The following is a 26,463-nucleotide window of genomic DNA, read 5'->3' on the forward strand; positions in this document are numbered from 1 at the left end:
CTGAGTTCGGGATAATTGGGGTATAGTTGAGGTTTGGCTAGCACGCTCACACTCCTGGATTCCATTCCTAACATGGGACGAGATTGCACTAAGGCAAAAATAAATGAATGAATGAATGAATGAATAAAGAAAGAAAGAAAAAAGCCGGGTGGTGAGTCACACCTTTAATTTAATCTCAGCACTCTGGGGCAGAGGCAGGCAGATCTCTGTGGGTTCAAAGTCAGCCTGGTCTGCAGAACAAGTTCCAGGACAGGTTCCAACACTACACAGAGAAACCCTTAGCATTTGCTATGTGTGCTGTAGCTATGCAGGGTGTCCCAGGTCCTCTTCACCACTCTTGTTATAGACGTTGGATCGGACACTCTGTAAAGTGCAGGCCATGTAAGCAGGAAGGTCTGTGTTCCCAGAATCTTGTATGAACTGGGCTTGATGGAGAGAGCTAGTAATCCCGGACGAGGAGAGGCTGGATTTGTGGGTCTGCTGAGCTCACTGACCACAGGGTCTAGCCTAGTTAGCAAGGCCAGTCTGGCTTCTCAAAATCCACAGTGGGTGCCTTCCTGAATTTGGCCGCTGATTTCCACATTTACCTACATAATTCCACCTACAGATGTGCCAGTACGTGCACACACACACACACACACACACACACACAGAGAGAGAGAGAGAGAGGAGAGAGAGAGAGAGAGACTTGTTACCTTTAGGCAAATTATAGTCTTTAGTTTTTAATGTGTTAGCTTTATTGTTTGTCCTTCAGGTAGATAAACAAAATGCAGGCAACAACTCTAACAGTTGTTCTTTTGGTCTCCAAACCCTGAATTCTTCTCAAAGAGCTGAGACAGTGTCTTTAGCCTTATCCCAGCCACTGTGCGCAGTGTAAATGAACGTGCATGCCTTTTTTTAGAGTTGAGGACAGCGTTTCAGGTCAAATTAATTATTTATAATAAACTGAGAAGTTAAAGTTACATTGTAAGGGGAGAAAAAAAGCCAAAATGAGCAGGGTTTTAAACTGTTAGCCAAAATCAAGATGGGCCGCATGGAGAAGCATCTCCGAACTCAGCAGCAGCACCCGCTCTCGGTGGAGGGAACAAATGGCAGCTTCAGGGTTCTTGAAGTCAAGAATGGCGAGCTTTCAAGGACATGTTGGTAAGGGTAGTATCCCAGAAGAGATTCTTAGTCTCCTGAGGTGACAATAGAGGACTTTTCCAGGCGAAATGAGCCCTTACCCTGAGCAGAGATGGGTAGCAATTTTTTAATTAGAATATTTCAAGTAAGCAAAGCAAAATTTAGTGTATTCCTTCAAGACTTTTGAAAATTTGCACCATGGTAATAAAATGTACAGTAATCTACTTCTGGATTTGTCTTTCTCTCTTCCCTGTGTGTGCATCCTTTGCATGCATGCACATACACACACACACACACACACACACATGCACACACATTCACATAGACACATATACACACATACACACACATAAGCACACTCACACAAATACACACTCACATACACACATATACACACATACACAAACATACTCACACATACACGCACACATACACGCACACATACACATATACACACACACTCACACACACACTTTCCTCCATTCCTGAGGTGTGGCTTTGTAGTCTGGGTGACCTTAAACTTGTGATCCTCTTGCCTTGCTCAACCTTTTCCCTCCACACCTGGCTAGTTTGGGTCTTTGCATTGCCTTACCCAGCAGATGGCAGATGTGGCGACTCCTGGCAGGGCACCCATAGAATACATCCCTGTCGCTCAGTAAATATTTATCGAGGAGCTGTTCTGTGTTGTTCCCCATTCTCGGTTTTAAAGAAATGAGAAGAAAACGATCAATTAAAATCTGCCCAGCAAAGCTCCATCTTATACCCTCGTCAGGGAAACAGGCATGTCTCGGATTAAAAACATAAAGTTTATGGGATAGTGGATCACAAAAGTGAAGAAAAGCACTAAAGGCTTTGGGAAGTAGCAAGAGGCTGCAGAGTGTGAACAAAATACCCAGCAGGCCGGGAGGTGGTGGCGCACACCTTTAACCCCAGCACTCAGGAGGCAGAGGCAGTGGGATCTCTGTAAGGTTGAGGCCAGCCTGGTCTACAAAGTGAGTTCTAGGGCAGTCAGGCTGTTACACAGAGAAACCTTGTCTGGGGGGTGAGGGGAGAGAGAGAGACCTGTCACATGGCTGGTGCCCTCCGAGGAAGGAAGTCCTGCAGTAACAATGAGAACACGGACAGTAACTAGCAAACGGAGGAAGCTGTCAGCCTCGGCAGTGGGGGCTTAACACAGGCCGGCTCAGGGGAGGTGCTGATGGATGACCGGGCTCTGAAGACATTTTGAAGGCTGAGCCAAGAGGATTTCCTGACAGATTGGATGTCGGCTGTGGGACTCCTATCTCTTCTCCTAGAGAACAGTAAGGTGCAGCCCTGAGTGATCTCCGGGCAGCTGGGCATATCTTCTGCTCAGCCTCATTCTGACAGAGCCATGAGGAGAAAAATAGTTGTGGGTTTCTTGTCGTGGGTTCTAGAACCAGGGAAAGGAGATTCTCGGCTGTCTCTGTGACTTTGGGAAATACACTGCCAAATGTCATTTAGCGCCGTATTTCTCAGCAAAGCACATGGGCTTCTCTTTTACAAAGATTTGACATCAGTCTATTCGAGGGAAGAGAAAGGGTACCCACTTTCATGGACCAGATGGTGCATACTACCTAGAAAACAATGTTGTATTGACACACATGTGGACACGGGGAGAGCAGACTTGAGACGGGAGACTTCCTCCGGTGTTGTGGCAACAGTACATCCTGGTTACCAGACAACATTGTGTAACTCGGTCAGAGTTATTTCAGTTCCTAACTACTTATGTAAGCAAAGATTTGGAAGGACTTATTTGAAAGAACACGGTGTCTGCAAATTTAAATGTCTTTAAACTAAAATGTATAACTTTGACAGCTTAAAATGCCCATGCTGGCTGGAGAGATGGCAGCCCAGTGGCTAAGAGCACTCACTGTCTCTTCCAGCGGACCCAGGTTCAATCCCCAGCACTCACCTACATGGCAACTAGCAACTGTCTGTAACTCCAGTTCCAGGGCATCCAACACTCTTTTTTAGAGACATACATGCAGAGTAAACTCCTCACAGATAAAGATAAATACTTTAATATTATTTTAAAAATGCAGATGAACCTGTAAGTCATGGTACATTAGCCTCCTGCGCCCTCCCCTCTTCCAGTGCTAACTTCCAGGGTTTACCCACAAGCTTCTCTTCAATTGGAGTAGGTCAGGTTCTTTTTGAGGTTTTAAGCTTTGCAACATCTTTTAATGCTGCGTTTGATTTGTAAGTTTAACACATACGATTTTGGGGAGTGGGGAAGGGAGAGTTTGAGACAGGGTTTCTCTGTCGCTTTGGAGCCTGTCCTGGGACTCGCTCTGTAGACCAGGCTGTCCTTGAACTCACAGAGATCCACTTCTCCCTGCCTCCCAAGTGCTGGGATTAAAAGCATGTGCCACCATTGTCTGATGCACATACGAATTCTAAACCCAGATGTGCTAGTGCGTTATAGTAAGCAGGCGGGTTTGTATATCTTTAAGCCACTGTCTCGGTGGCCCTGCAGTGTGTGTGTCCCACTCCTGAACTGAGGCTTTGGAAGGAAATACACACGTGACTACTGGACTCTTAACAGGTGCCTCCCTCGATATAACTTTCATTAAAGACTTTTTGGTCTTTATTTCATCCAATAGTAAATGCATTAAATAACACAGCAATGTTGAATGTTAGGTTCTAGGGTACTTAGTAGAAATAAAAGAGAAATTTTGCCGTGCAGTGGTGGCGCATGCCTTTAATCCTAGCACTCGGGAGGCAGAGGCAGGCAGGCAGATCTCTGTAAGTTCGAGGCCAGCCTGGTCTACAAGAGCTAGTTCCAGGATAGGCTTCAAAGCTACAGAGAAACCCTGTCTCGAAAAACCAAAAGAGGGAGAGAGAAATCTTTAAAAGATTTAAGAAATACCTTAAATTAGTCCTTTATAAAATTGACATATGTGAAATAATTAAATTGTCAAAGGCAGTGAAGAAATAGAAGGTTCATGCTTAACAAAGGTAAATGAGGAAAAACTGCATCTTCACGGGTCTCCTATCAGAAGTAAAGAGAGACCTTGTAGTTCCTCAGATCCAGTCTTTAAAAGAGAAGAACCAGAGATGGGGAAACTGTCTGAATAGTTGGACCCTCGCTCTTAAAGAACACAGCAGCCGCATGCTATGGTAACCACCAAAGTTTTAAATGCAAAACCGGCCTTTCCCTGGGTCCGCGGAGATTGCATTTAAAGTTCCAACAGCAGAAATGTGTACTGTGCTATAGGAACGTGGCATCCTGTTTTCTGAACACAGCTCTCAGTATCGTAGTCTTCAGTTCATCTCTCTGGGAAGGAACTGGTGCTGACCGAGATTGTCTTTTTCCACCTACATGAATCTGCCCTTCAGTAAAAATCACAACAGTAAGTCCAGGTTTTTATTCAAGTGTAACCCCCCCCCCCCAAACAAAATTTGCTAACTTGAGCTTCTTTATGGTTCAAAGTCATGGGGAAAGAAAATTAGATGAATTTACCAAAAATTGTGTAGAAATCAAATTTATATAAATTGTCCTGGTTAGATAATACGTTGTTCTGTTTCTTTACCCCTGAGGACAAGAGAGGTTTCTTTTTCTATGTTAAGCGTGTTCATATTATAGCAGGAAACTCTACCAAAGGTTTCTTTATGATATGCTATTGACTGCCTCACAGAGGGAATGACTATTGCAGCTCCCTTCAGAAAATAGCACATTTCTGGGCACTGGAGGTGTTGAAGCTGCAGATCTTTGTTCTGCCTCTAACTTCCTGCGGTACCATGTTTCTAAACCGTGACTCTGCCCCCGTGACTGCACCAGCCCCCCTCTGCCTGGGAACCTAAGCTGCATCCCCAGTTCCCACAGCTGAGGCGAAGGCATGCGGAAAATGCCCGCAGCTCTCAGCCCACAGGGCCAGTGACAACTGGTTCCTTCCTCTTCCTGGGGAAGAGCAACATCCTCTGAGATGAGAGGACAGGCACCCGGAGGAATGCGAGAGCAGCAGTGAGCCTTCTCATGGGAGATTAATGACTTGGGGTAGGCTCTGAACCACTCTTCCCCTGGCTGTCAGCATGAAGAACTTCCTGCCCACCCAGAGGAATGCAAGGCCATCTGTGGGGCTGTGGGATAAAGTGACCTTCCTTTTAGCCCTCCTGTGCACTGTGCCCATCAGGATCCGAGTATCGGGAGCTGCTTAGGTGGTGAAATGAGTGGCCCTGATCCTTCCTCGACAGTGAGTTATAGGGAGGCAGTAATGAGCTTGCTGAAGAAGACTTCTCAGTCAGTCCTTGGCGCTTTCTGAAGTTACAGGCTATGAAATCTTGGGGCTTCCGAGAGAGTCACAACCCCATGATCTTTGCTCTTCAGGCCAGCACTAGCTCTCCCTTAGTTTTGTGTCTTGTAAGTTTCCTTCTGTTCTTGGGACAGCCGGACATCACAGACGCTGTTCTACCTGGACCATAACGTATGAGTGTACATCCTCAGACACAGATAAAGAGCCATGTTGCTGAACCAGACAGCCAGTCCCATTACTTAGACTTCAGGCTGATGCGATTTGGCTTTTACATTTAACACGTTTCAGAGTAATTCAGTTTCATTCTTCCTAATTCCTAAAGTATTTTCTTCTTCACGTGAGATAAGACTCCGATTTTCCATGCGCTTTTAAACTTTCTTTTTTCCAAATCACTGCAAATTTTTGGTGGGTTTCTGTGTTTATGGTGGCTAAATTCTTTACTGTTTGTTTTAAGTAGAAGAGGGGATGGAGAAGGAATGTCAGGCATTTCCTCTTCCTCTCCAAAATGTCCTTTTAATGAGCATTCCTCTTCCCTCCTTAGGAACGAAGTGTTTTAGTTCCCAAGGGCCCTCTGAGTATCTTCTGTGACAATCCAGTCCCTTTCTTTGTTCCCCAGCCTTTAAAAGGCCATTGATCAGTGTGTTTGCTATCTCCACTTCCCTCCTAGCCCTCTCTGGTCTTGACAAAACTTCCAGACCTCTGCAAGGAGTCCCTTGCGTTAAATTGTTGCTGCTAAAATAACTGTTTCAGCTTATGCTGTTCAGCGAGACCCTGGATAACATATAGTAAGTCACCCTGAAGAATGGACGAGATATAAACACAAAGATCTCTATGAAAGAGTGCTTGCCTCAGCGTTGTTTCTGACACCATCAGCAAGAAAAGAACGTAAAACAGATGTCCTTTAAAAGATACTCGCTAGATAGAGAGACGGTATGTCAGCAGAGGGGCTCTTATGTGCCGGTTCTGTGTCTAACCACAACTAAATGCAATGTAATGCAGTTCTCTATGTGGTCCTGGTCGGGTAGAGAAATCTATGGAACACTGCTACAGCATCTTACTGACAGTGGCCTGCCTTGAGGACTGGGTTTGACCTCACCCCCAAGGGGAGAAAACTGGCAAAATTCAGTGTAGACTGAGTTTTCGATGAGAGTACAATGTTGTTCGCGGGTTTTCATAGTGGTGCCATGGTTATGATAGAGAATGGTGTGCTCTTTAGAACACAGCATTGTCAGAGTGGGGGTAAAGGGCACAGTGCCACCAACTGTCAGGAGATTTAGGGGAAAAACTCACCAGGGTAGATATATAGCTACATGACAGTTGTAACAAAATTAAAGAATCTACATTGTTATTCCTGTCCTCATTGTCCTCTGTTACTGTTTTTATAACAACAGTTCCCTAATTTGAAACTGTTTCAAAATGAAGTATAAGGAACAGAATTATATTTTTCCATGTCTCAAGTGAAAATCCTCCAGACATCATATGAAAAGAGTTTTGTTGTTGTTGTTGTTGTTGTTTAAATTTTGTAACAGGGAAGGGTGTGTTGATCCAGTCAGAATTCTCTCTCCATGCCTCCCATATGCTAACCTCATTGGTGGAATTTGCCCCAAGTCCATCTAGTTAGCAAGCAAATAATAAGGCTGGGTTTTTTTTGTTGTTGTTGTTGTTGTTTTGGTTTGGTTTGGTTTTGTTTTTTGTTTTTTTTTACTTCTACTTGACTTTAGAATATGTGATTTTAATCACTGTGTGGCATATGCTTCTACAAACAGCAGCTTTTGTATTCTATAAAGAAATGGTTTAAAAAGAATAAATGATAGTTGAAATAATTAGAAGGCATGTGTGTACCTTCAGACAACAAACCGATGCTGTCCCTTACCAGAAGCAGACACTGTGCACCCTTTGATATAGCCTTCCAGGAAGAGGGTAAGGTTGTTAGAATCCAGAAACTTGGAGAAGAGGCCTTGTCCTCCAGGCTCAGGAGCTAGGGGACACACACTGGGGGTACATAGACCTCCAGTAGCAGTGACCAGCTGGCTCTGAAATGCCCAGGGTCACTAAGAACTAGGGGTAGGAGGGCACTGACAGGAAGAGCAGGTCTCCACCCCACTGGCATGGGGTCCCCATCTCATGGTTTCCCTTTGCACAGCCTAAGGAGAATCTGCTGGCATGGGCTACTGCGGTTTGCTCAAGGGCCAGCCTGCCTCACAGACAGTTCCAAAGATGGATCTGGGGCTGGAGAGATGGCTCAGAGGTTAAGAGCATTGCCTGCTCTTCCAAAGGTCCTGAGTTCAATTCCCAGCAACTACATGGTGGCTCACAACCATCTGTAATGAGGTCTGGTGCCCTCTTCTGGCCTGCAGGCATACACACAGACAGAATATTGTATACATAATAAATAAATAAATATTAAAAAAAAACAAAGATGGATCTGGTTCTGAGGATAGGAACTTTTAAAAAGAGCTTCAGAGCATTGACTTCATTCTAAAATATTTGTACAAATGCTTCCTCTCAGTAGTAATATTAGATTTTCTGGATGCTGGCGAGATGGTGCAGCAGTTAGGAGAAAACCAGAGTTTGTTCCCAGCACCCACATCCTCCCTCTAAGCTCTCCCATATACCCCTCTTCTTTTTCTAATTGTTATCACATTCATAACTGTGTGTACATATGTATTCCTAAATATTACCTCGCCATCTATATCGTGTTACTTGTCTGTGTGTTTGAAGGGATGACCGTCCGGTGCCGCACGCCTAGCTGGTGTGCTCTTTCCTACTAGAGAGGACCGGCTCTTCCTGGTCTCAGCATCCTCAGCTGCCAGTGGTCCTTCCTGTGCGCCTGAGGCCTCGCGAACTCTTCATGTCCACTTTGACGTGTCCATTGCTGTTGTCCTTGTTCAACTCTCATTTGGGAAGTCATGTCGGTGATACTCTGTGGCTGTCGCTTCTGACATTCCTAGGAGCCTCCGTGTCCCAGCAGACTCCCTCACGTTGATGGGAGGGCAGAACATGCATGTGTGCATAGCAATCTATGGCTATAGTGGAGAGAGTGCCTTTCCACCCTGTGCCTTCCGGGTTCACATACACTCAGGTCGTCAGGCTGGGCGGCAGGTGCCTTCACCTGCCGAGCCACCTTTCTAGCTGTGTGTTTATTTCTGATTATTATGATAAACAAGAAGTATTGCCAAGTTAATTTCACGTTTAGAGATTTGTGTAGCTTTGACTTGCTGTTCATCTGTGTTTCTTAGCCTGCCTTTTTGTATAATTTTCTCACTTTTCTATTGTTCTGTTCATTTAAAAAATTTATCTCTGGGTCACTTAATTCCAGCGATTGCCCTTTTGCTGGAAGCCACAAACATGCTGTTCTCATTTGTCACTTGTCTTGACTCTCCAGAGCTGTGTTGACATTTGGGAGATGATCATTTCATCTTTATGTTTTGTTTCTCTTCAGAAATCCCTGAAAGGATTTATATAGCTCTAGCTATTCTTTTTTTTATTTTTTATTTTAAGTTTTATTTTTAACAATAAATATTTAAATTTTAAATATAGTAATATAGTCCTCAGTCCACACTGTTTCTTTGCTTATTTGAATTACATTCACTAAACATATTTTTTTCCTTAATGGCCTTCTGTCTCGTTTTCCCGTTTGATCTTCTCCAATGCCTTAATTGTTGTAGCTTTAAAATGTCCTTTCTGGCTCTTTACCTACGATGGAAACTTGAGGATTATCCTGCCGGTTCCCAGAAAACACCCTGCTGAGCACTACTTGGCTTAGCATTTGGTTTATAAAATAATCTGAGAGTAATTGCCAACTCGAATAGCTTATGCCACTCATCTAGGAATGTAGTATTATAGACGGGTATTTAACAGCTTTCCTGCATCAGATTCAGGAGTATCCTCCTCCCATTCCTGTGGTCCCCGTAAAAATAGCCACCGTGTACTACTTAGCATTTACCTACTTACTTACGCATCCGCATGGATTCTCTCATTACACAAACCAGTCTTAGAGGCGAGGCAATTTGCCCAGAGTTACACAGCTAGGAGGCGTAGAAGGCAAGCAAGGCCTGGGCTGGACTGAGTCTCAGCTCTGAGTCCCTTACTCCCCAGACGGTTAAGACCTCGGCCACCTGCATTGTCGCTTAGAATCCTAGTTTTAGCGTCCTTCCTCGCAGTGTTTAACAGAGTCTGCTTCTCCACTGTAGCTTAGTGGAAAAGGAGGCGCGATGAGTAACTGGTTACTAAATGTCATCTAACATCAGGCACTTGCTAATGTTGACGAAAGGACGCTCTAAATTGGAAATCTGCAATAGGGGGTAATAATTTATAAAATTTCGAGGTCACGCCTAATTAAAATCACTCCTTATTTTAGCAGAGCTGTGAATTCATCCTTAAGATAAAACAAAGACAGTTGTGGGCCTTGGAATATCAGTCAAAGAAGAATTTGTCTAAAAAAATATAGTCTTCCAGATTTGTGCTTCTAAGAAAAAACTATGTATGTTTGTACAGTTCATTGCATGCTGATATTAATGCTATGTTAATTTTTTACATTTGTGCACGTGTGCTCATGCGTGCGTGCGTGTGCATGTGCGTGCGTGCGTGTGTGCGTGTGTGCGTGCGAGAGTGTGTGTGTGTGTGTGTGTGTGTGTGTGTGTTTTGGAGTGAACACAATCCACTGTGCCCATGCATGGAGTCCAGAGGACAGTTTGTAGGAGTCTATTGGTTCTGTCCCCCACCAGATGAATCTGGGAATCAAGCTCAGCTCATGAGGCCTGGCAGCGAGCGCCTTACTGAACCTTCTTGCAGGTCCCTATTAACAGAATTAGAGATTTTATTTTGTTCTTTACTTTTCTAGCAGTCATTTACATCTGGTGTTCTGTCTTAACACTTGGGCACTGAATGTGTTAGGAGCATCCCATGCAGAGAAAAACAAGCTCACTGAAACACAATTAAATGACGTAAATTTTCTGGGCAGTGGTGACTCAAGCCCTTAATCCCAGCACTCAAGAAACAGAACTCTTGAGTTCGAGGCCAGCCTGGTCTACAGAGTGAGCTCCAGGACATCCAGGGCTACAGAGAAACCCTGTCACCATCATCATCATCATCACCACCACCACCATCATCATCATCATCATCATAATTGCATAAGTTCAAACGTATAAGATTTTGTCTAAAATTTTTTAAGATTTTTTTTAATGTGTATGGATGGATGTTTCGTCTGTCTGTATGTTGTGTGTAATACCTGTGGCAGCCAGAAGAGGGCATCAGATCCTGTGGAACTAGAATTATGTTTGGTTATGAGCCACCATGTGGGTGTGGGGAACTGAACCTGGGTCTTCTGGAAGAGCAGCAAGTGCTCCCTCCAGTTCCAGTTCAAATGTACTTTTAATTGAACATGTCGACAGGTTTCCCGAATTGTTAGACTGTAAGAATTTGTTTTAATTTTCATTTCAAAGTAAACCACAACCCACTACAACGTATTTAAAACTTCCAGTTTTAGAGACCAGCAATGTTTTCTCAGATAATGCAGTGATATATTTAATTCGGTGCCAAGAGCTGTCCTCTCGGATATTAAATGTGACGATTATTCTTACTCGGTTATTAGTCAAAGGAAATGACAGTTGTGGGCTTTACATCCAAACCGCGCACACGTTTGTGAATTTGCTTGTTTGGTTTTAGGTTTTTTTTGGGGTGGGGGGTTCAAGACAGGGTTTCTCTGCAGCTTTTTTTAGAGCCTGTCCTGGAACTAGCTCTTGTAGACCAGGCTGGCCTCGAACTCACAGAGATCCGCCTGCCTCTGCCTCCCGAGTGCTGGGATTAAAGGCGTGCGCCACCACCGCCCGGCTTGGTTTTAGTTTTTGCATTACCGCCTCTTTGCAGGCAAAGCAGGGTTCTCTTGGCAACAGGGACACTGCCTCTTACTGTTGTGTGTTTGGTACACTAAGCTCTGGTATCCTCCTACTGCAACTTATGCTATGCACAGCTCTGGCCTTTCTGCTCAGCTATTATCACATCATTTTCCTTCGGCCTTTTAGTCAGTCCTTTTTCTAAATATAAGGGGAAATGAATTTTGGTAAGAATTTAAGCAACAGTTTTTATTTAAATCGGGTCTATTTTGTTTATTTGTACAGATGTTTGTTGTTATTTGAGGCAGAGTCTCATTGTATAGATTTGGCTGCCTGGTACTTGCTGTGGTAAAACAGGCAGGCTGGCCTTGAACTCACAGAGATTCACCTGTCTCTGCCTTTTACGTGCCAGTATTAGATGCATGCACCACCACGCCTGGCTTAAGCAATCCTTTAATCGTGTGTGTGTGTGTGTGTTGTGGCCAAAGGTAGGATGTACTCAATGTGTATCTGTTCCTTCTGCCTCTGCCCTCCTCTGAGCCACCCTGCCCACTAAGGAACAGATTTGGATCTGACAGTAGTGACTGGCATTTGTTTTGTTGTTGTTTTCTTTCTTTTTTGTTTGCTTGTTTTTCTGCGTCTCCTGTGCCCGGCCCAGTAGAATCTGGAGTGCTGGTGGACTAGTGCCAACCAGCCTGTGAGAGGAGAAAAGTCAATATATAGAAATATCAAATGTCAATACATCGCAAATCAAATAGGCCTCTGGCCATTGCTCTGTAAACCCAAATGAGTACATTTCAGCTGAGGTAGAAAATACCATGACTGTTAACCAGAGATGAGCTGGATTCCTGTGGCTGTGCACTTTAAGGCAATGAGCCTGTGGTGTCAGCATCATGAAGGAAGGTGACTCAGCCTTCGTCAGGGACTGCTCCAGTGGATGGTGTTCATCTCTCAAGAAACAAATGAGCCAGGCACTAGGTCGAGGGGGTTGGGGACCGAGTTACAGCGGTGAGTGAAAGATAGCGTGGAATAGCTCGTGAACTAACAGGAAGATGACTCTGGACCGCTAGCGTTTGTGAGGTGAGAGCAGACACAGTCCTCCTGAGAGGCACCAGAGCTGAGGGCTAAAGCCTTGTTCCTCCACATTGACTGCTGGAGAGTTGGCCTGAGCGTCTTGTGGGATCTTAGCAAAGATGCAGTCTCAGGCTTCACCCCAGATTTAACCAAATCAGATCACATCTTTTAATGAGAGCCCCAGACTTGTGCACATTAGAGTCCCAGAAGTGCTGGCCTCAGCTTCAGAGGGAGTTGAAGTGAGAGAGCTGGAAAATAGGAGCTAATACAGAGACCCATCCTGCTTGGTGCCGTTTAAGAACCAGGACAGACTAGAGCCCAGAGACTGGGCAGGTTACAGTGGAGAGGACTGTGGGGACCAAACATGCATCTTGTCCTTTCCAACGGGGAAATAATCTTCACGGTAGCTGAATGGCTGCATTAACGCCAGTTAGAGGCATAAGTCAGTAATCCAGACAAAAATGAAGATAACTAGAATAACTCATTTTAGTGGCGATCAAGAGAATGGAATTCATTTGAAAGATACAAGACACAGTGGATAAGGTTTGGAATGGATTGGAAGAGAGGAGAGTGGTTGCCAATGATCATTTCTAGATTCCCAGTGTGTAAAATGATAAACTGATTCAGGGAAGCAAGGGATTTTCCAAGTTTTCATTTGGACACCTTAAGTTTGATGTGTCTGAATCATTCAGTAGTATTAATACATAGCAAGTATACAAGATTTTACACACACACACACACGGAACCTAAAGGAAAGGGTAGTATAGAAATCAGAGTGTGTAAGTGTTCTGCATCTGTGTGGTTAATGGAGCAACAAGCTCAGAGAAGACTTCCTGAGAACACAGAGTAAAAAGGGGTTCAGTAGCACACGTGATAGATCCCCAAGGTGACAAATACACAGCTACCCTGATCTGATACGAGTTGTGCACAAGTGTGTCAGTGCTGTGCCCTCAAAACATGCGTGAGTACTGCATTCACTAAAACATGTGCAGTGTGTTAACACTTGAAGTTGATTGCGGGCCTTGAGATGTTTTAATAAAACAACTTGATGAAAATGGATAAACCTGCCAGGGAGGCGAGAAAAGACCAGAGGGAAGCATAGAAACCAGGAACCGGTAGCGTGGCAGCCTAGCAGGGAAGAACATTCCAAAAGAATGTTGTCAGTCCACACGTCTGAAAAGCCAGGGAAGGAGTCTCTGTCCAACTCCGCAGACATTCCTGGTAGCCGTCCGAAGTGGTGTTTTGGTGACGTCATACAGAGACAAGCAATGATGAAGAGAGTTGATGGGAAGGCGTGAGAAGAAAGAGCTCAGCTGGCGAGCACCACTGTAAACCAAGCCGGGGAAATGTACAAAGGGAGGCTACTAGTGCGAATGAAGGATGCTGGGTTTCTGGGAGTCGTTAGAATAGTGACGTGCACGGGTGTGAGGTGAGTGGGCAGGGGTGCACAGGCGTGAACCCTGAGAAATCGCAGTTGTAGGCAGACTTTTCTGTCCCGCCAGCCAGTTCCCAAATAACTACACAGAGACGTATTATTAATTATAAGTGCTCGGCAATAGGCTTGTTACTAGCTAACTTTTACAGTCTAAATTAACCCATATTTCTTATCTACACTCTGCCACGTGGCTCAGTAACTTTTTCCAGTATGACAAGTTCATCTCCTGCTTCCTCTGCATCTCCTTGTGACTCCTGAGGCTCCCCCTCTTCCTCACCTCTCTGTCTGCCAGTCCCACCTAACCTCTACCTGTCCAACTCTTGGACAGTCAGCTTCTCTATTAAACCAATCACAGTGACATGTAATCACATCATGTAAAGGAATATTCCACAGACAGCGGAGAACAGAAAAGGTGGTGTCCCTGAAGCCACTGGTACTCAAGTCGAAGCTATAAGAACTAAACCATAACAAACAAAAGAGAGAGAGAGAGAGAGAGAGAGAGAGAGAGAGAGAGGAGAGAGGGAGAGAGAGGCGCCAACAACTACAAAGACAAGAAGGCCTAACCTCATCCTACCTAGCTATTGGCTATTCAGCTCTTTATTAAACCAATCAGAAGGCACCTTGGTAAAGACACACATTTACAAAGTACAAAAAGATTATTCTACAACAGCTACTATGTCTGGATAACATGAAATTTTAGACTAATTAATGTTTTAAGGAGTAATTATGTTTATAGATAGGGAGGTTCAATGTAATGTAGCTGTCAATTCCTTCCAAATAAATTTGTAAATATGAAGCAATTCTAATAATCGGACCAGTAACATTTTTGAAGGAACTTCAAAAGTAAATTTTAAAGTAAACAGGCAAAACTAAAGAGCCCAAACTGCCAGAATAAGTTGGAAAGACTTGCAGGCTGTCGGTGTGGTGGTGTTGCAGGAAAAGAAGAGCTTTTTGTACTAGAAGCACGGAAGCCCACCATCCAGTGTGGACAACTGCCACATGAAAGAGTGGACTTCACACTTCTGTGAAGATGGACTCGTCCCTGGACAGTCTGAAAAGTCAAAAGGAAAATACGTCCCGACTTTTAACCACAAAAACTACCAGGACCAGATAGATTAAAGACTTATTTAATATGAAAAGCCATACTGACTTAAAAGCTCTAAAAGAAATGAGAAAAGTAGGTTTATACATTCAGGGTAGCAAGGATTTCCTTAAAAGGAAAACATGGACAAATAATAAAGGAAATGTTTGATAAACTTGGATACATTAAAAACAAAAACTTGGTACCAGGCATGATGCCCGTGCCTGGATCATAACAGGCTCATGATAATCATAACAGGAGGATCGCAAATTTGGGACAAGTTTGTTCCTCAGGGGAAAAAAAATCTTTAAAAAAACCAAACAGATAGACACTCTGAAAACAGACACTCAGAGGATAAAAATGAAAACAGACTAATGTAATAGTGCATTATACACAGAACACAGGACCGGTATCCAGAATATAGAGAGCGCTTAAATTTATATTGGAAACGATAGATAAACCAATTAAAAACTTGGCAAAGTCGTTCAGCAATAAAATGTCTCCTTGCAACGGAGACCATTATAGAAAACCACAGCCAATCAAAATGCCGAGAACAAGGGGCCGATCATGTGATGCCAAGACCTCGCTGATAAATCTGCAACACACCTTAAGGCTGAGGGATCGTAACAGAAGAGGGGGCAGAAAGATTGTAAGAGCCAGAGGAACAGGATATTTGAAAATGCTAGAGAAACTACATCCATGAAGTCTCATCAATGTGGCTGCCTAAACGTGATCTGCACAAGGATGGCACCAGTGTTGGCGGAGACTGCATGTTTGTTCCTGGCTACCCAGACCATGAGATAATCACACAGAAACTATATTATTTGCAATACTGTTTGGCCAATGGCTTAAGTGTATTCCTGGCTTACTCTTATATCTTAACCTATTTCTTTTCTTTTTCTTTTTTTTTTGGGGGGGGGGTGTTCGAGAAAGGGTTTCTCTGTAGCTTTGGAGCCTGTCCTGGAGCTAGCTCTTGTAGACCAGGCTGGACTCAAACTCACAAAGATCCACCTGCCTCTGCCTCCCGAGTGCTGGAATTAAAGGCGTGCACCACCACCGCCCGGCAAATTAACCCATTTCTATTAATCTATGTATTGCGACGTGACTGTGGCTTACAGGGTAAAGTTCATCCAGTGTCTGTCTCCGGCAGGGCTACATGGCTTCTCCCTGACTCCGCCTTCTTTTTCCTAGCCTTCAGTTTAGTTTTCCCGCCTCGCTCTATTCTGCTAAGCCATTGGCCAAAACAGATTTATTCATTAACCAATGAAAGCAACACATAGACAGAAGGACCTCCCACACATGGAAGGGGAAAGCAGACAGGACCTCATACCTAGACAAAGACTTGTAGGTAACTAAGGAAATAGTCTGCTCTGCAAAGGGCCCCCCATTTGGCTATCCCAACACCAAGTGGTCAGCCCTGAAATCATACACATTCAGGTAACTTTACACAGCCTGAGCAAGTTTTATTTATATATTTAGGTGTGTGTGTGTGTGTGTGTGTGTGTGTGTGTAACAACAATTAAAGACATAGAAGTATGAATTTGAGAGCAAGGGGAAGGCAAGTACATGGCAAAAGTTAGAGGGAGGAAACAAACAGAATAGGGAAAATGATGGAATTATATTTTCATTTCAAAAGCCAAAAATATTTGTTTAAAATTTGGCAAAAGATTAAATTGAGACGCTTATAGAATTTATTGACATATACATTAAATATCCTCAACTTACCATCAGCCCAGGAAATTCACAGTGATATTAAAGCCATGACAAGGTTTCCTGCCCACATTAGGCAGGATTTTATCTGTGGAATAATTATCTTTTAGATGCGAAACTGGAAGAGCCAGCTGATACTAACGTGTTCGACAGCATTTGCTATAAGTGACGGCTGTTCCGCCGTAGGGACATCTTCTGTGCACAGGAGACCTTTACAGGAATGCCTAGCCCAGCATTTGTTGTTGGTTAACAGTTATCCGAAGGGAGCCACTACGGGCTTCCCCTAGTCACTAGGATACTGTTGGGCGGGCGGTGATATGAACGAGAATGGCCCCCACAGGCTCATGTGTTCGAAACTTGGTCCCCAGTTGGTGCAACTGTTTGGGAAGAATCGGGAGGTGTGGCTGTGTTGGAGGAGGTGTGCCCATGGGGACAGGCGTTGAGATTTCCAGAGGTTCACGCCATTCGCCGGTGTGCCCTCTGCCTTTGCTTATGGATCCCGTTTGTAGTCTGAGCTGTGGGTTCTCAGCTGCTACCTCCACACCTTGCCCGCCTGCCTGCTGCTGCGCTGCTTCCTGCAGTGACAGGTGATGGACCCTGGTCCCTCTGGAGCTGGAAGCCCCCCAAACGCCCTCAGCTGTTTTGTCACATCAAGAGGAATGTGACCGAGACAGGCAGTGACAGAGTTGTGTTCATCCTGTGGACGGTCTAACACGACAACAAAATGAATCTGAACCGGCTATGGCTTTCCAAGCCTCTGTCTCCAACCCCCGCCCCACCACCACTACCATGTTTTTCTGGCAGGAAACATGATTGGTGTCGCATCTGCCCGGAACATTGGGAAAGCCTGCATCTGCACACTTGAAGTTCACTGTTAGTTCAGAAGAGAGAGCACTGATTCTGTTTCCCTCGCCGCCTCTTTCCCAGTGCCCAGATGTTGTAGTCAGCGCTTGCATCATTAATTAATGGTTGCCTGCTGTGGCACGGGTTTCCAGGGCAGGGCGGGGCGGTAGAAAACAGATCTTCCATTAAGGACCTGGTAATAGAGCCTGTGTTTTCTTAATCATACAGTGATAAGTGAAAGTACAGGGGCATCTTTATACAAATCTCATTTGTACTTGCGTGCTACCCATTCATGCCTTCAAAGCAGATCGGTTTCCATAGAAATGAAAATAATGAGAAACATTGGTAATGCCGGCTGTGTATCCTCAGCTGTGTCCAGGGGACCGAAGTCGTTCAGATACCCCAGCTGACAGCCCCGTAAGGGATGCGCCTTTCAAATCCTCTGTAAAACTTTATACCTAAGGCTTTTGTGTTTTTCTGGTTTTGTGTATGTGTTTATTTGGCTGGCAGGCTGGCAGGCTGGCTGGTTGATTTTGTTGGTATATTTTATTAGTTAACTTGTTTTGTGTTTGCAACAAAATGCCTAGCAAAAGCAACTTAAGGCAACAGGAGTTTGTTTCCACTTCGACTTTGAGAGTACAATCTATCCTGGTAGAGCGGTCATGGTGGAAGGTGTATACGGGTGCTGGTCACGTGGCGTGGACTATTGAGAGCATATATCAACAGCCCCTGTAGTTCAGTGCTGATTAAGAAGAGAGAGCTCCGAAGCAGTAAACATTGGACACAGGATCAACTCACTTCCTCTTTCCCATTCAGCCTAGGACTCCAGCCCAGGGATGGAGCTTCTCACCTCAAGTGGCCTCATCTTGATAATCCCTTACAGCTTTGGCTAGATGATTTGTTTGAGGGGAGGGGTGGAAGAACAATACTTTCTAACCTTAGTAAACTTAGTTTTGGAGGGGAAGTGCCATGTGAGACATTCTCCTTGCTGCAGCCCGGTGCCCACTGCAGAAAGGTCTGGTTTGCTGGGCAGCAAAGGCATCTCTGTCCCCACTGTTGGCGTGTCAGCAGTAGAGGGGCTGCAGGGTGCTGGCGTTCTTGTGAGCCTTCTACAGCTGTCGCTGTTTTTCTCAGACCTAAGGTCCCCCCCACCACCACCCCCGTCTCCTATGTTTTCTGCTTTCTTAGCTCCAGCCGTGTCTCTAGTTGTCCTAGAGAGTCCTCGAGAGCGAGCATCCTGTCCTGTATATGTTTGGTACTGGCAGGTGCTTCATATTACACCAGATATTAGCAGGGATGTTTGGGAGACAGGTCCTAGAGGCACAGCATCTTAAACGTGGTTTCTCTCCAATTTTATGATAAAGAAATTTATTCTTAATTTATGATGTGTGCATCTCATTTTTCTCCTCTGCACACAGGAAGCAAGGGCAGGATTGGTTGGTAGGGACGAATCAGCTAAGATGTATGTTCTAGTTCCTTTGATGGAACAGCAGACATCACTTGGCTGATGTTTGCTATGAGGATTGGCTGTTTTTTCCTTCCGGCCCGTATGCTTCCTTTTCTTATCATGGCTATATGTTCTGTGATGGTAATCTGTCTGTTTTCTTTCTCCAAACAAGAAAGTTACTATTAAGACTCTATTAGAGTTCCTTTATTGCTTTGACTTCCTATGTTCCTAAGTCATTTACCCCTGTTTAAGTTCATTGATTGAACTGCTATAGTAATTAAATTGGGACCTTAGTGTACACAGAGCCCTCGGCCTCACCTTAGCGGATAATAGTGGATTTTTAAAATTTAATTTCATTATTTTTGACAAACAGTGAATTGTTGTATTTATACGAAAAGGAAATGTGAATGTTTCACCTTTCTAAAAAAAAAAATGGTCAAGAGTACCATGGAGAGCAGTGGCCTCGCCCCAGAGTTCTGCACGTGGAGAGCTTCAGCATTTTTCGCCTTAACTCTGGTTCGTTCCTACACGTATGGCCTTGGGCAGGCTGATGAGCTGCTCAGCGTCCGTTTCCTTTTCTGAAAACCTAGAGCATCCTTTGAAAGTGAAGGAACTCAGCCTTGCTAGAACACCAGAGGCAGCTGCGGAAACCAGGAGAGTCCACCCGTGGGGCCACTGAGAGGCTGAAATAAGCTAGCGTGTGGGAAGCTTGCAGTGGCTGCCATGCGTCACCTTGTCAACAGAAACACCTGGAGAAACCTCTGCCAGGAGCCCCCGGCCCCTAGCAACAACCAGGAGTTTAAGAGTAGAAAAACAAACCAGCAAAAACTCTGAGGCGTGTATTTTATTTGGGTTGTATTTTCATAATAACTTTAATCAGGGAATTTATACGCTATAAAATTGACTCTTTGGACATGTGCACGTCACTAGCATTTAACAAAGTTAGTAAAATAGTTTATACTACTGTGACTAATGTATTTTTCTGTGTGTGGGCCTTCTGTAAGAATGTGCACCGCCTGCGTGCAGTCTCCACAGGGACAGGCATTACCAGTGGTGGTGAGCCACCATGTGGGTGCTAGGAATTGAAGTCTGGGTTCTCTCGCAGTCAGCTCTTAGCTGCTGAGCCGTCTCTTGAGCCCCTACTATGACTAATTTCAGGGGATTTTGTCACTGCTGAGGGACTTTAAGACCATTTTTGTGGCATTACCACTGTCATCTTATTCCCCTTGGCACTCACCCCCCCCCCCGCAACCACTGGTTTTAGTATATTATCATATTCTCCCATGTTGACTGTTTTATAGAAATAGTATTACATAATAGCCTTTGGTGTCTAGCTTCTTTAATGTAAGCCAATGCTTCGAAGATTCATCTGACTTACAAAATTATTCAGTAGCAATGAATGTGGCCAAGTACAGTTGCCGTGTGGCAGTGTAACAGGTTGGACACGCCTGGGTCCATCGAGGACCAGATTTCATCCTATTTCCTTCTAAAAGTTTTATAGTCTTAGCTCTTCTTTTAAATCTCTGACCTTTGTTGGGTTAATATCGCACATGGCGTGAAGTCAAGGAACAGATTTATTTTGTTAAGTGTATCTAGTTTTCCCAGCATCTTTTGTTAAAAAGATAATGGGTTTTTTTTTTCCAAAGTAAATTTTCTTGGCAGTTGTCTGAAATCAGTCGACCATATGTTAATATACGGGTTTATTTCTGATCTGTCAAATCTGTTGTGTTGGTCTATAAGCCTTTTGAAGGGGCTAGGGATTAAGCATAGGGCGAGACACACACCGGACATGGACCGTAGCGTTGAGACACAACCTCAGTTTTTTACACCGTATTAGGTCCTAGAACTTGCTGGTAACTTTTGCAGTTTGGGGCGTGCTCTCTGTTTTTTCTCTCAGGTTATTTTAGCTGTGTGGGTTCTTTGCACCTCAGTGTGAATTTTAGGGCCAGCTTAAGCTTTCTGTAAAAGAAAGCTGCTGGAAGTTTGATAGATTGCTCTGAGTGCCTTCGTCAGTGTTGGGGGGATACTGCCATCTTTTTTATGACAGAGTCTCTCTATATAAGATAGTCTAGGCTGTAGTGGAACTCCTCATCCTCCTGCCCCAACCTTCCAGGTGCTGGGATTACGGGCATTTGCCGTCTTAACAGTGTTGGTTCTCAGATCTGTGAGCACAGGATAGGAGGTGTCTTTCCATTAAGTGTAGTTCCACTTAATGGTGCCTTACCGTTCCCAGTGTACAAGTCTGACACTTAGTTTGTAAAATTTATTCCTAAGTAGTTTAATTTTTAACGCTATTCTAAGTGGAATTATTTTCTTAAGTTTATATTCTAGCAGTTTGCTGTTACTGAATTGGAGGATTTTTTTTTTCTTTTTGGTTTTGTTTTGATTTTTTTGTTTGTTTGTTTTTCAAGACAGGGTTTCTCTCTGTTGCCCTGGCTGTGCTGGAACTCTTTCTGTAAACCAAGCTGGCCTCGAACAGAGACCCACCTGATCTGCCTCCCAAGTGCTGGGATTAAAGGCGTCGCTGCCACCACCTGACTAACTGGAGGATTAGATTTGTAGTGAAATATATGTAACAAAGAAGTTACTTTTTAAAAACTCACTTTAAGTATGCAATCTACTAGCAGATTTATTCAGAAAACACACAATGTTCTCTTCCCACTGTTTATTTCCACAACCTTTTGGCGTTTCAAATAGAAACTGTTTTACTCAGTAAGCAGTATTTCATTACCCTTCCTCCCAGATGCTAGTAACCTTCATCCCTGACTCTACCTCTTTGAAATACGACATGTATTTCATCTACTTCAGACAGCATAATGTTTTCAAGATCTTTCCCATGTTAGTATTATCAGAATTCTATTTCGTAGCCAAATACAATTCCATCAGCGATTTTTACCACGTTTTGTCTACACCTTTTTCTGCTGATAGGTCAGACTCTTTTTTAAGCTACTGTGAGACAGGCCACCAAGGATATTGGCACTTCCATATTGGTCCTTTGAGTCTGCTCTCGGTTCCTTTGGCTGTATACTGAGGAGTGGCATTGCTAGATTGCATGGCAATTCTGTGATCAATTTTTTGAGGAATTGCCAAACTTCCCATAGCGGCTTGAGCATTTCCTGCTTTAAGCAGTGAAACTCGATGACTTCAATTTTCTACATCTTCACCAGCGCTTGTTATTTTCTTTTCCTGGAGACTAATAGTCATCTTAATGGAGGCAGATGTTTATTTTAAATTGAAAATAAGCTTCATTCAGCAATCTTTTTAAATGCTAACTCTCCTGACCAGGCAGACATATAGGAAGTCTTTCACAGAAAATGAAGAAACATTGTAAATTTTCTCTGCTTACTGTTAGCTTTGTTCCTTCATTGTAATTGTTATTTCTGTACTCCGTTATATAAAGAAGATAAATGATTCACTGTAACCTGGAAGTGTTAGATATGTATTTATATATGCGTATGTGTGGGTATTAGTAAGTTTGGAAACTCTAATTGCTCCTGCCTTTTCCGTGGCCTGAAAGACCACAGATTCTGCTAGCCGAGCCGTAGCAGAGAAGGGCGAAGACCTGTGTGGGTATTTCCTGAACCCTTCCTTAATGCCAGAGCGCTCATCAACCACTGTGAAGAAGAAAGCAGACTTAAGTGACCTCCCCTTGGAGAGCCAAAGAAGCGTGCCGCTCGCCGTGACTGACGCTCTAGAGCACATTATGGAGCAACTCAACGTCCTAACGCAGGTAGGTTGACCTTCGGCCTCGGGGTGGGATATCTAGAGAGGACATCTAACGTGCAGGGGGCATTTTGACTGGCAAGGCAAACTCAAATAGTCATTAGCAAGACACTCCAGGCTAAGCTAGTCTGAGCAAACTTGTATAGAGTATCTCAGAAACTCTCTCTCTCTCTCTCTCTCTCTCTCTCTCTCTCTCTCTCTCTCTCTCCCTCGTCCCTTCTCCCGCCCCGTGTGTGTGTGTGTTTGTGTGTGTTTTTACACAGCACCCTGTGCTCTCTGTGGCATCTGTGCAAATAGCAGTGATACTCTGCTATGAATGTTATTTGGTTTTAAGCAGTAATATTTTATCCTTTGAATTTGTTTATATTGGTCACTTATAAAGAAATATTTAACAGCATAGAAAAATTTATTGTAAGTAAACACTCCTTTGTAGTACAAAATACTGCCAAAGTTTCTAGTTTTTCCACTGATAATCCTCTGCCTGCCGAGTGTGCAATGTCTCTCGCCAGAGTTTCTTCCCAGTGGCTTGTGTGCCCATTTTAGAATCTTAGCCAGTCTCTTGAGGCCATTTAGCACAGCAAAGAAGTGCGGTGGACCTTAAATACTGTTCTAAAACATCTTCCAGCTCTCAGGAGGTGTAGACCTAACATAAGAAAAGTCTTGTATTGAAAGGAAACAATGGTGTCCCCAGTCTGCTGATGGTGTCCTTTGGAGACATCTGTTGTTCTCCTTGTGTGTGCATGTAATCTTTGCTGTGCACAGTGCACACACTGCCTCTCGCGTTACACAGAGCGAGGGGTAAATGCATGAGAGAGAGAGCAACAACAGTTTCTTGCCCAGAATAAATATTTCAATCTCAAACACCTCCTGCCTAGAAATCACCTCAGTTCTCAACTGTGCATCTACCATTACCGCTGGAAATCATGCAATGTCCACACGAGGCTGTTTCCTTTGTCTGTCTCAGGTAAACCATCAGGCACTAAAGAAGACTCAGTGGTTCGGCCAGTGTTTAGAACCGACCCATTTTGTCCTACACATTCCATCTCGGGGCCTTTGAAGTTACGCAGAGTGTCTGTGGGTCTCTGACATACCGTGAGAAAGAGCCCTGTGAGACTCTGAGGCCACATTTGCTCGCTAAAAATCCCATGAAGCTCACCCATTTTTCTTTTGAAAATTTGTGCCACAGGTGACCCTTCCTTGTGTTTACCAAACGTTTTTTTCCTTTAAAAACTGCTGATCTCTCGGGCACCACATTCAGTTTCAGTGGACAGTGGACACTTTCTTTCCTGTCTTCTCTCTGTCCGGTCCTCCTTAGTTGTTTTGGTTGGTTTGGGGGGATTTGTTGGTTGGTTGGTTTTGTTTTAACTTCTTCAATACTTGATAATGCTTTGCTCTGCAGGTGGGCACAATAGCACACTAAGTTGGGAGCCCATTTTTTTAGTCAATTTGGGAGCAGGTGATTGATATTCAAGTCCAAACACCGGCTGCTGTAGAGCTGAGCCCATCGCTCTAAGCACCAGGTTGCCCAACACCAATGCCCTCTCAATGTTTTTTTTTTTGCCTCAGACTGTTTCAATTCTGGAGCAGCGACTGACTTTGACAGAAGATAAGCTGACAGGCTGCCTTGAGAATCAGCAAAAGCTTTTCAATGTCATCCAGCAGAGAACTTGACTGAGAAAGTGTGTGAGCACAAGCCAATAAAGGAAGACCTGTTCAGATGCTCAGGCAGGTGTAGCCAAGGCGGTCCACCCCCACCATGCGCTCATTACCACAGCTTCTTCAGAGATCGAGCAACGGAACCACAGGTTGACGTCATTTTTGAGAACTAACTTAAACACATTTATCAGTGTCAAGGATCAATTTAAGCGCCTCCCATTTATAATTGCAGAAATGAAATTATAAGCATTTAAATCCCCCCCCCATATTATTTGAAATGTCAGTTTTTATTCAAAGTGCAAATCCCCACCGGGAAAGTAACCAGACCTCTAGATTTCATTGTTAAATCATTTCGATTGACCATGTTCAAGCAATCCCTGAAGGTAATTCATGTATTTCTTAGATGAACACACCCTTGATGCGAAATAATTTACTTCCTTCCAGGTAGCATCTCAGAGAATACGTTATTGAGCTGGCTCATATTTCTTTCAGGTCAGAAAAACTACCCCCTTATTATCAGTGCCTTGGAAAGAGGCTCCCAGAGAATTTTCCACAGCAAGAATAAGCTTAATTAGCAACAGCCACAGAAGGCGAGTTCTCCTTGTTTGCCGGCCGCGAGAACCCATGCAGCCTGAGTCACAACTGCGGCCTGAGCAAACACACTGCGTCCTACTGAGCTCTGTGTTCAGAGTTCGCAGAGATTATGTTTGTATGATCTCAGTGTGCCCAAAAGCCAGAACGATGAAAATATATACTGATGTAGATACAAATGAATCACGTATGTTATCTATCGCTTAGGGCGATGTTGGCGGCTGAATCAGCATATTTTTATTTTGAAAAAAATCTGCATCTTCTATTTTATTTTAATGAATTGTGATTTGAAGTGAAAGGGAGGCAGGCATTCCACACGATCTTGGTCACAAGTGAAGCATATTTATCTTCAAATGGAAATCAAAGTCGAAAAGAGGAGGCTTTGGGCCTGGAGAACAAAGGTCATACGCCTCTGTGGGGGCCAAAGGCTATCTACGGCCTGCAAATGAAGAGAAAATGAAGGCCTGGCAGGGTGGGAACTGAGAATTCCCTCCACTAGTTCCATCTATGTACCCATGAGCTGGGCTTATCTTCTGTCTCGCTGCGTGTTGTAAATGCCTTTTCCGTCCTGTGAGTGTGACTGTCTAGACATTTTTACAAGCTCACAAAACTAAGAGGCCCTGGACTTTTATACCTTCATTGAGAAGACAACATAAAAAATGAAATGTAATACCAACTTTTGTTTACTCTTTTTTATGCTTCAAACAATAAAGACAGTTCTCTTAAAAATGATTTTTTTTTTTTAATGTTGATAACCTAGAAATGTTATCATTGCCCTCCTCTAGACTGCAGTCCTCTGAGTGGCAGTCTCCTGGAGAGCTCCCAGCGTCCCAGTCCCCAGCCTTATCTCTAGAGTTGGTGACTCAGGAGCTCCACAAGGGGCCCTGAGGCCTGGGTTGCTAACAGGCTGAGGTGGTCTGGGTGTTCATGGCCCGCGGCCCCCATTTAGGGAATCACAGATCCAGCTTCTGCGGCTTCTGACCACCTGGGATGGCCACTTAATTTTCCCGTCATCACAGACCCTTGATGAAAGGTATGATAAGTGCAAAAATACCCTGAAGTCTTTCCACAGGTGTCATTGCATGACCCCCACCCCTTTGTCAGAGCTCTGGAGGAACCTCCTTGGCCTGTAGTGGCAGCGCATAACTGGAGTATCTCCTCTTAGAGTGCTCATGTGCGCTTGGTTGAACAGTTTTTTTTTAGTTTTGTTTTTTTTTTTTTTTTTTAAGGAGAAAGCATTGGTATCAAACAAAGTGAGAAGTTTGGGTTTTGTTTTGCTTTGTTTATTTGATCCCTGATATCCCAAGGACGCAGCGTCTCTCACCTAAAATTAAGGTTCTTGCAATGGGTTGTCCGGCGTTCTGCTCCGGAGCCATTGCATGGACAGAGGAGGAAGAAACCCGCGGCTGAGGAGCTGTTTCCTTACTTCACAAAATGCTTGCCAGGCGCTGGCTCACTACAATCCGGGCATTGTTCTCTGCTCCAGAGTTCTATCAGGGAAACGGCAGGAACTCTTCCTGCCTGGAAGACAGGTCACGTGTGAGAGCTAGGCAAGTCAGATAACAGTAAGTGTCTGGGAGAACCGCCCTAGCTGAAAGTTTGGAGAAGTCCCTCAAGGCAGACAATTCCAATCAAGGGAGGCCACAAGGCCCTGCCGCCAGAGGGAGGGTTGA

The 26,463-nt window shown here is 44.2% G+C and overlaps 1 protein-coding gene across 2 annotated transcripts in view; it reads left to right on the plus strand.

The window, feature by feature from the left end:
* Poc1b (POC1 centriolar protein B) overlaps positions 1–25,522 on the plus strand; it is an 86,677-nt gene extending 61,155 nt beyond the window's left edge. For both annotated transcript variants that reach the window (XM_038314451.1, XM_038314450.1), the window contains 2 exons: positions 22,338–22,550; positions 24,110–25,522. In XM_038314451.1, coding sequence (XP_038170379.1) covers positions 22,338–22,550; positions 24,110–24,214 — 318 coding nt within the window. In that variant the 3' untranslated portion in view covers positions 24,215–25,522. The remainder of the gene's footprint in view (positions 1–22,337; positions 22,551–24,109) is intronic.
* The last annotated feature ends 941 nt before the right edge of the window (positions 25,523–26,463 follow it).

This window comes from Arvicola amphibius, chromosome 17, assembly GCF_903992535.2.
Source record: "Arvicola amphibius chromosome 17, mArvAmp1.2, whole genome shotgun sequence".
Taxonomy (NCBI): domain Eukaryota; kingdom Metazoa; phylum Chordata; class Mammalia; order Rodentia; family Cricetidae; genus Arvicola; species Arvicola amphibius.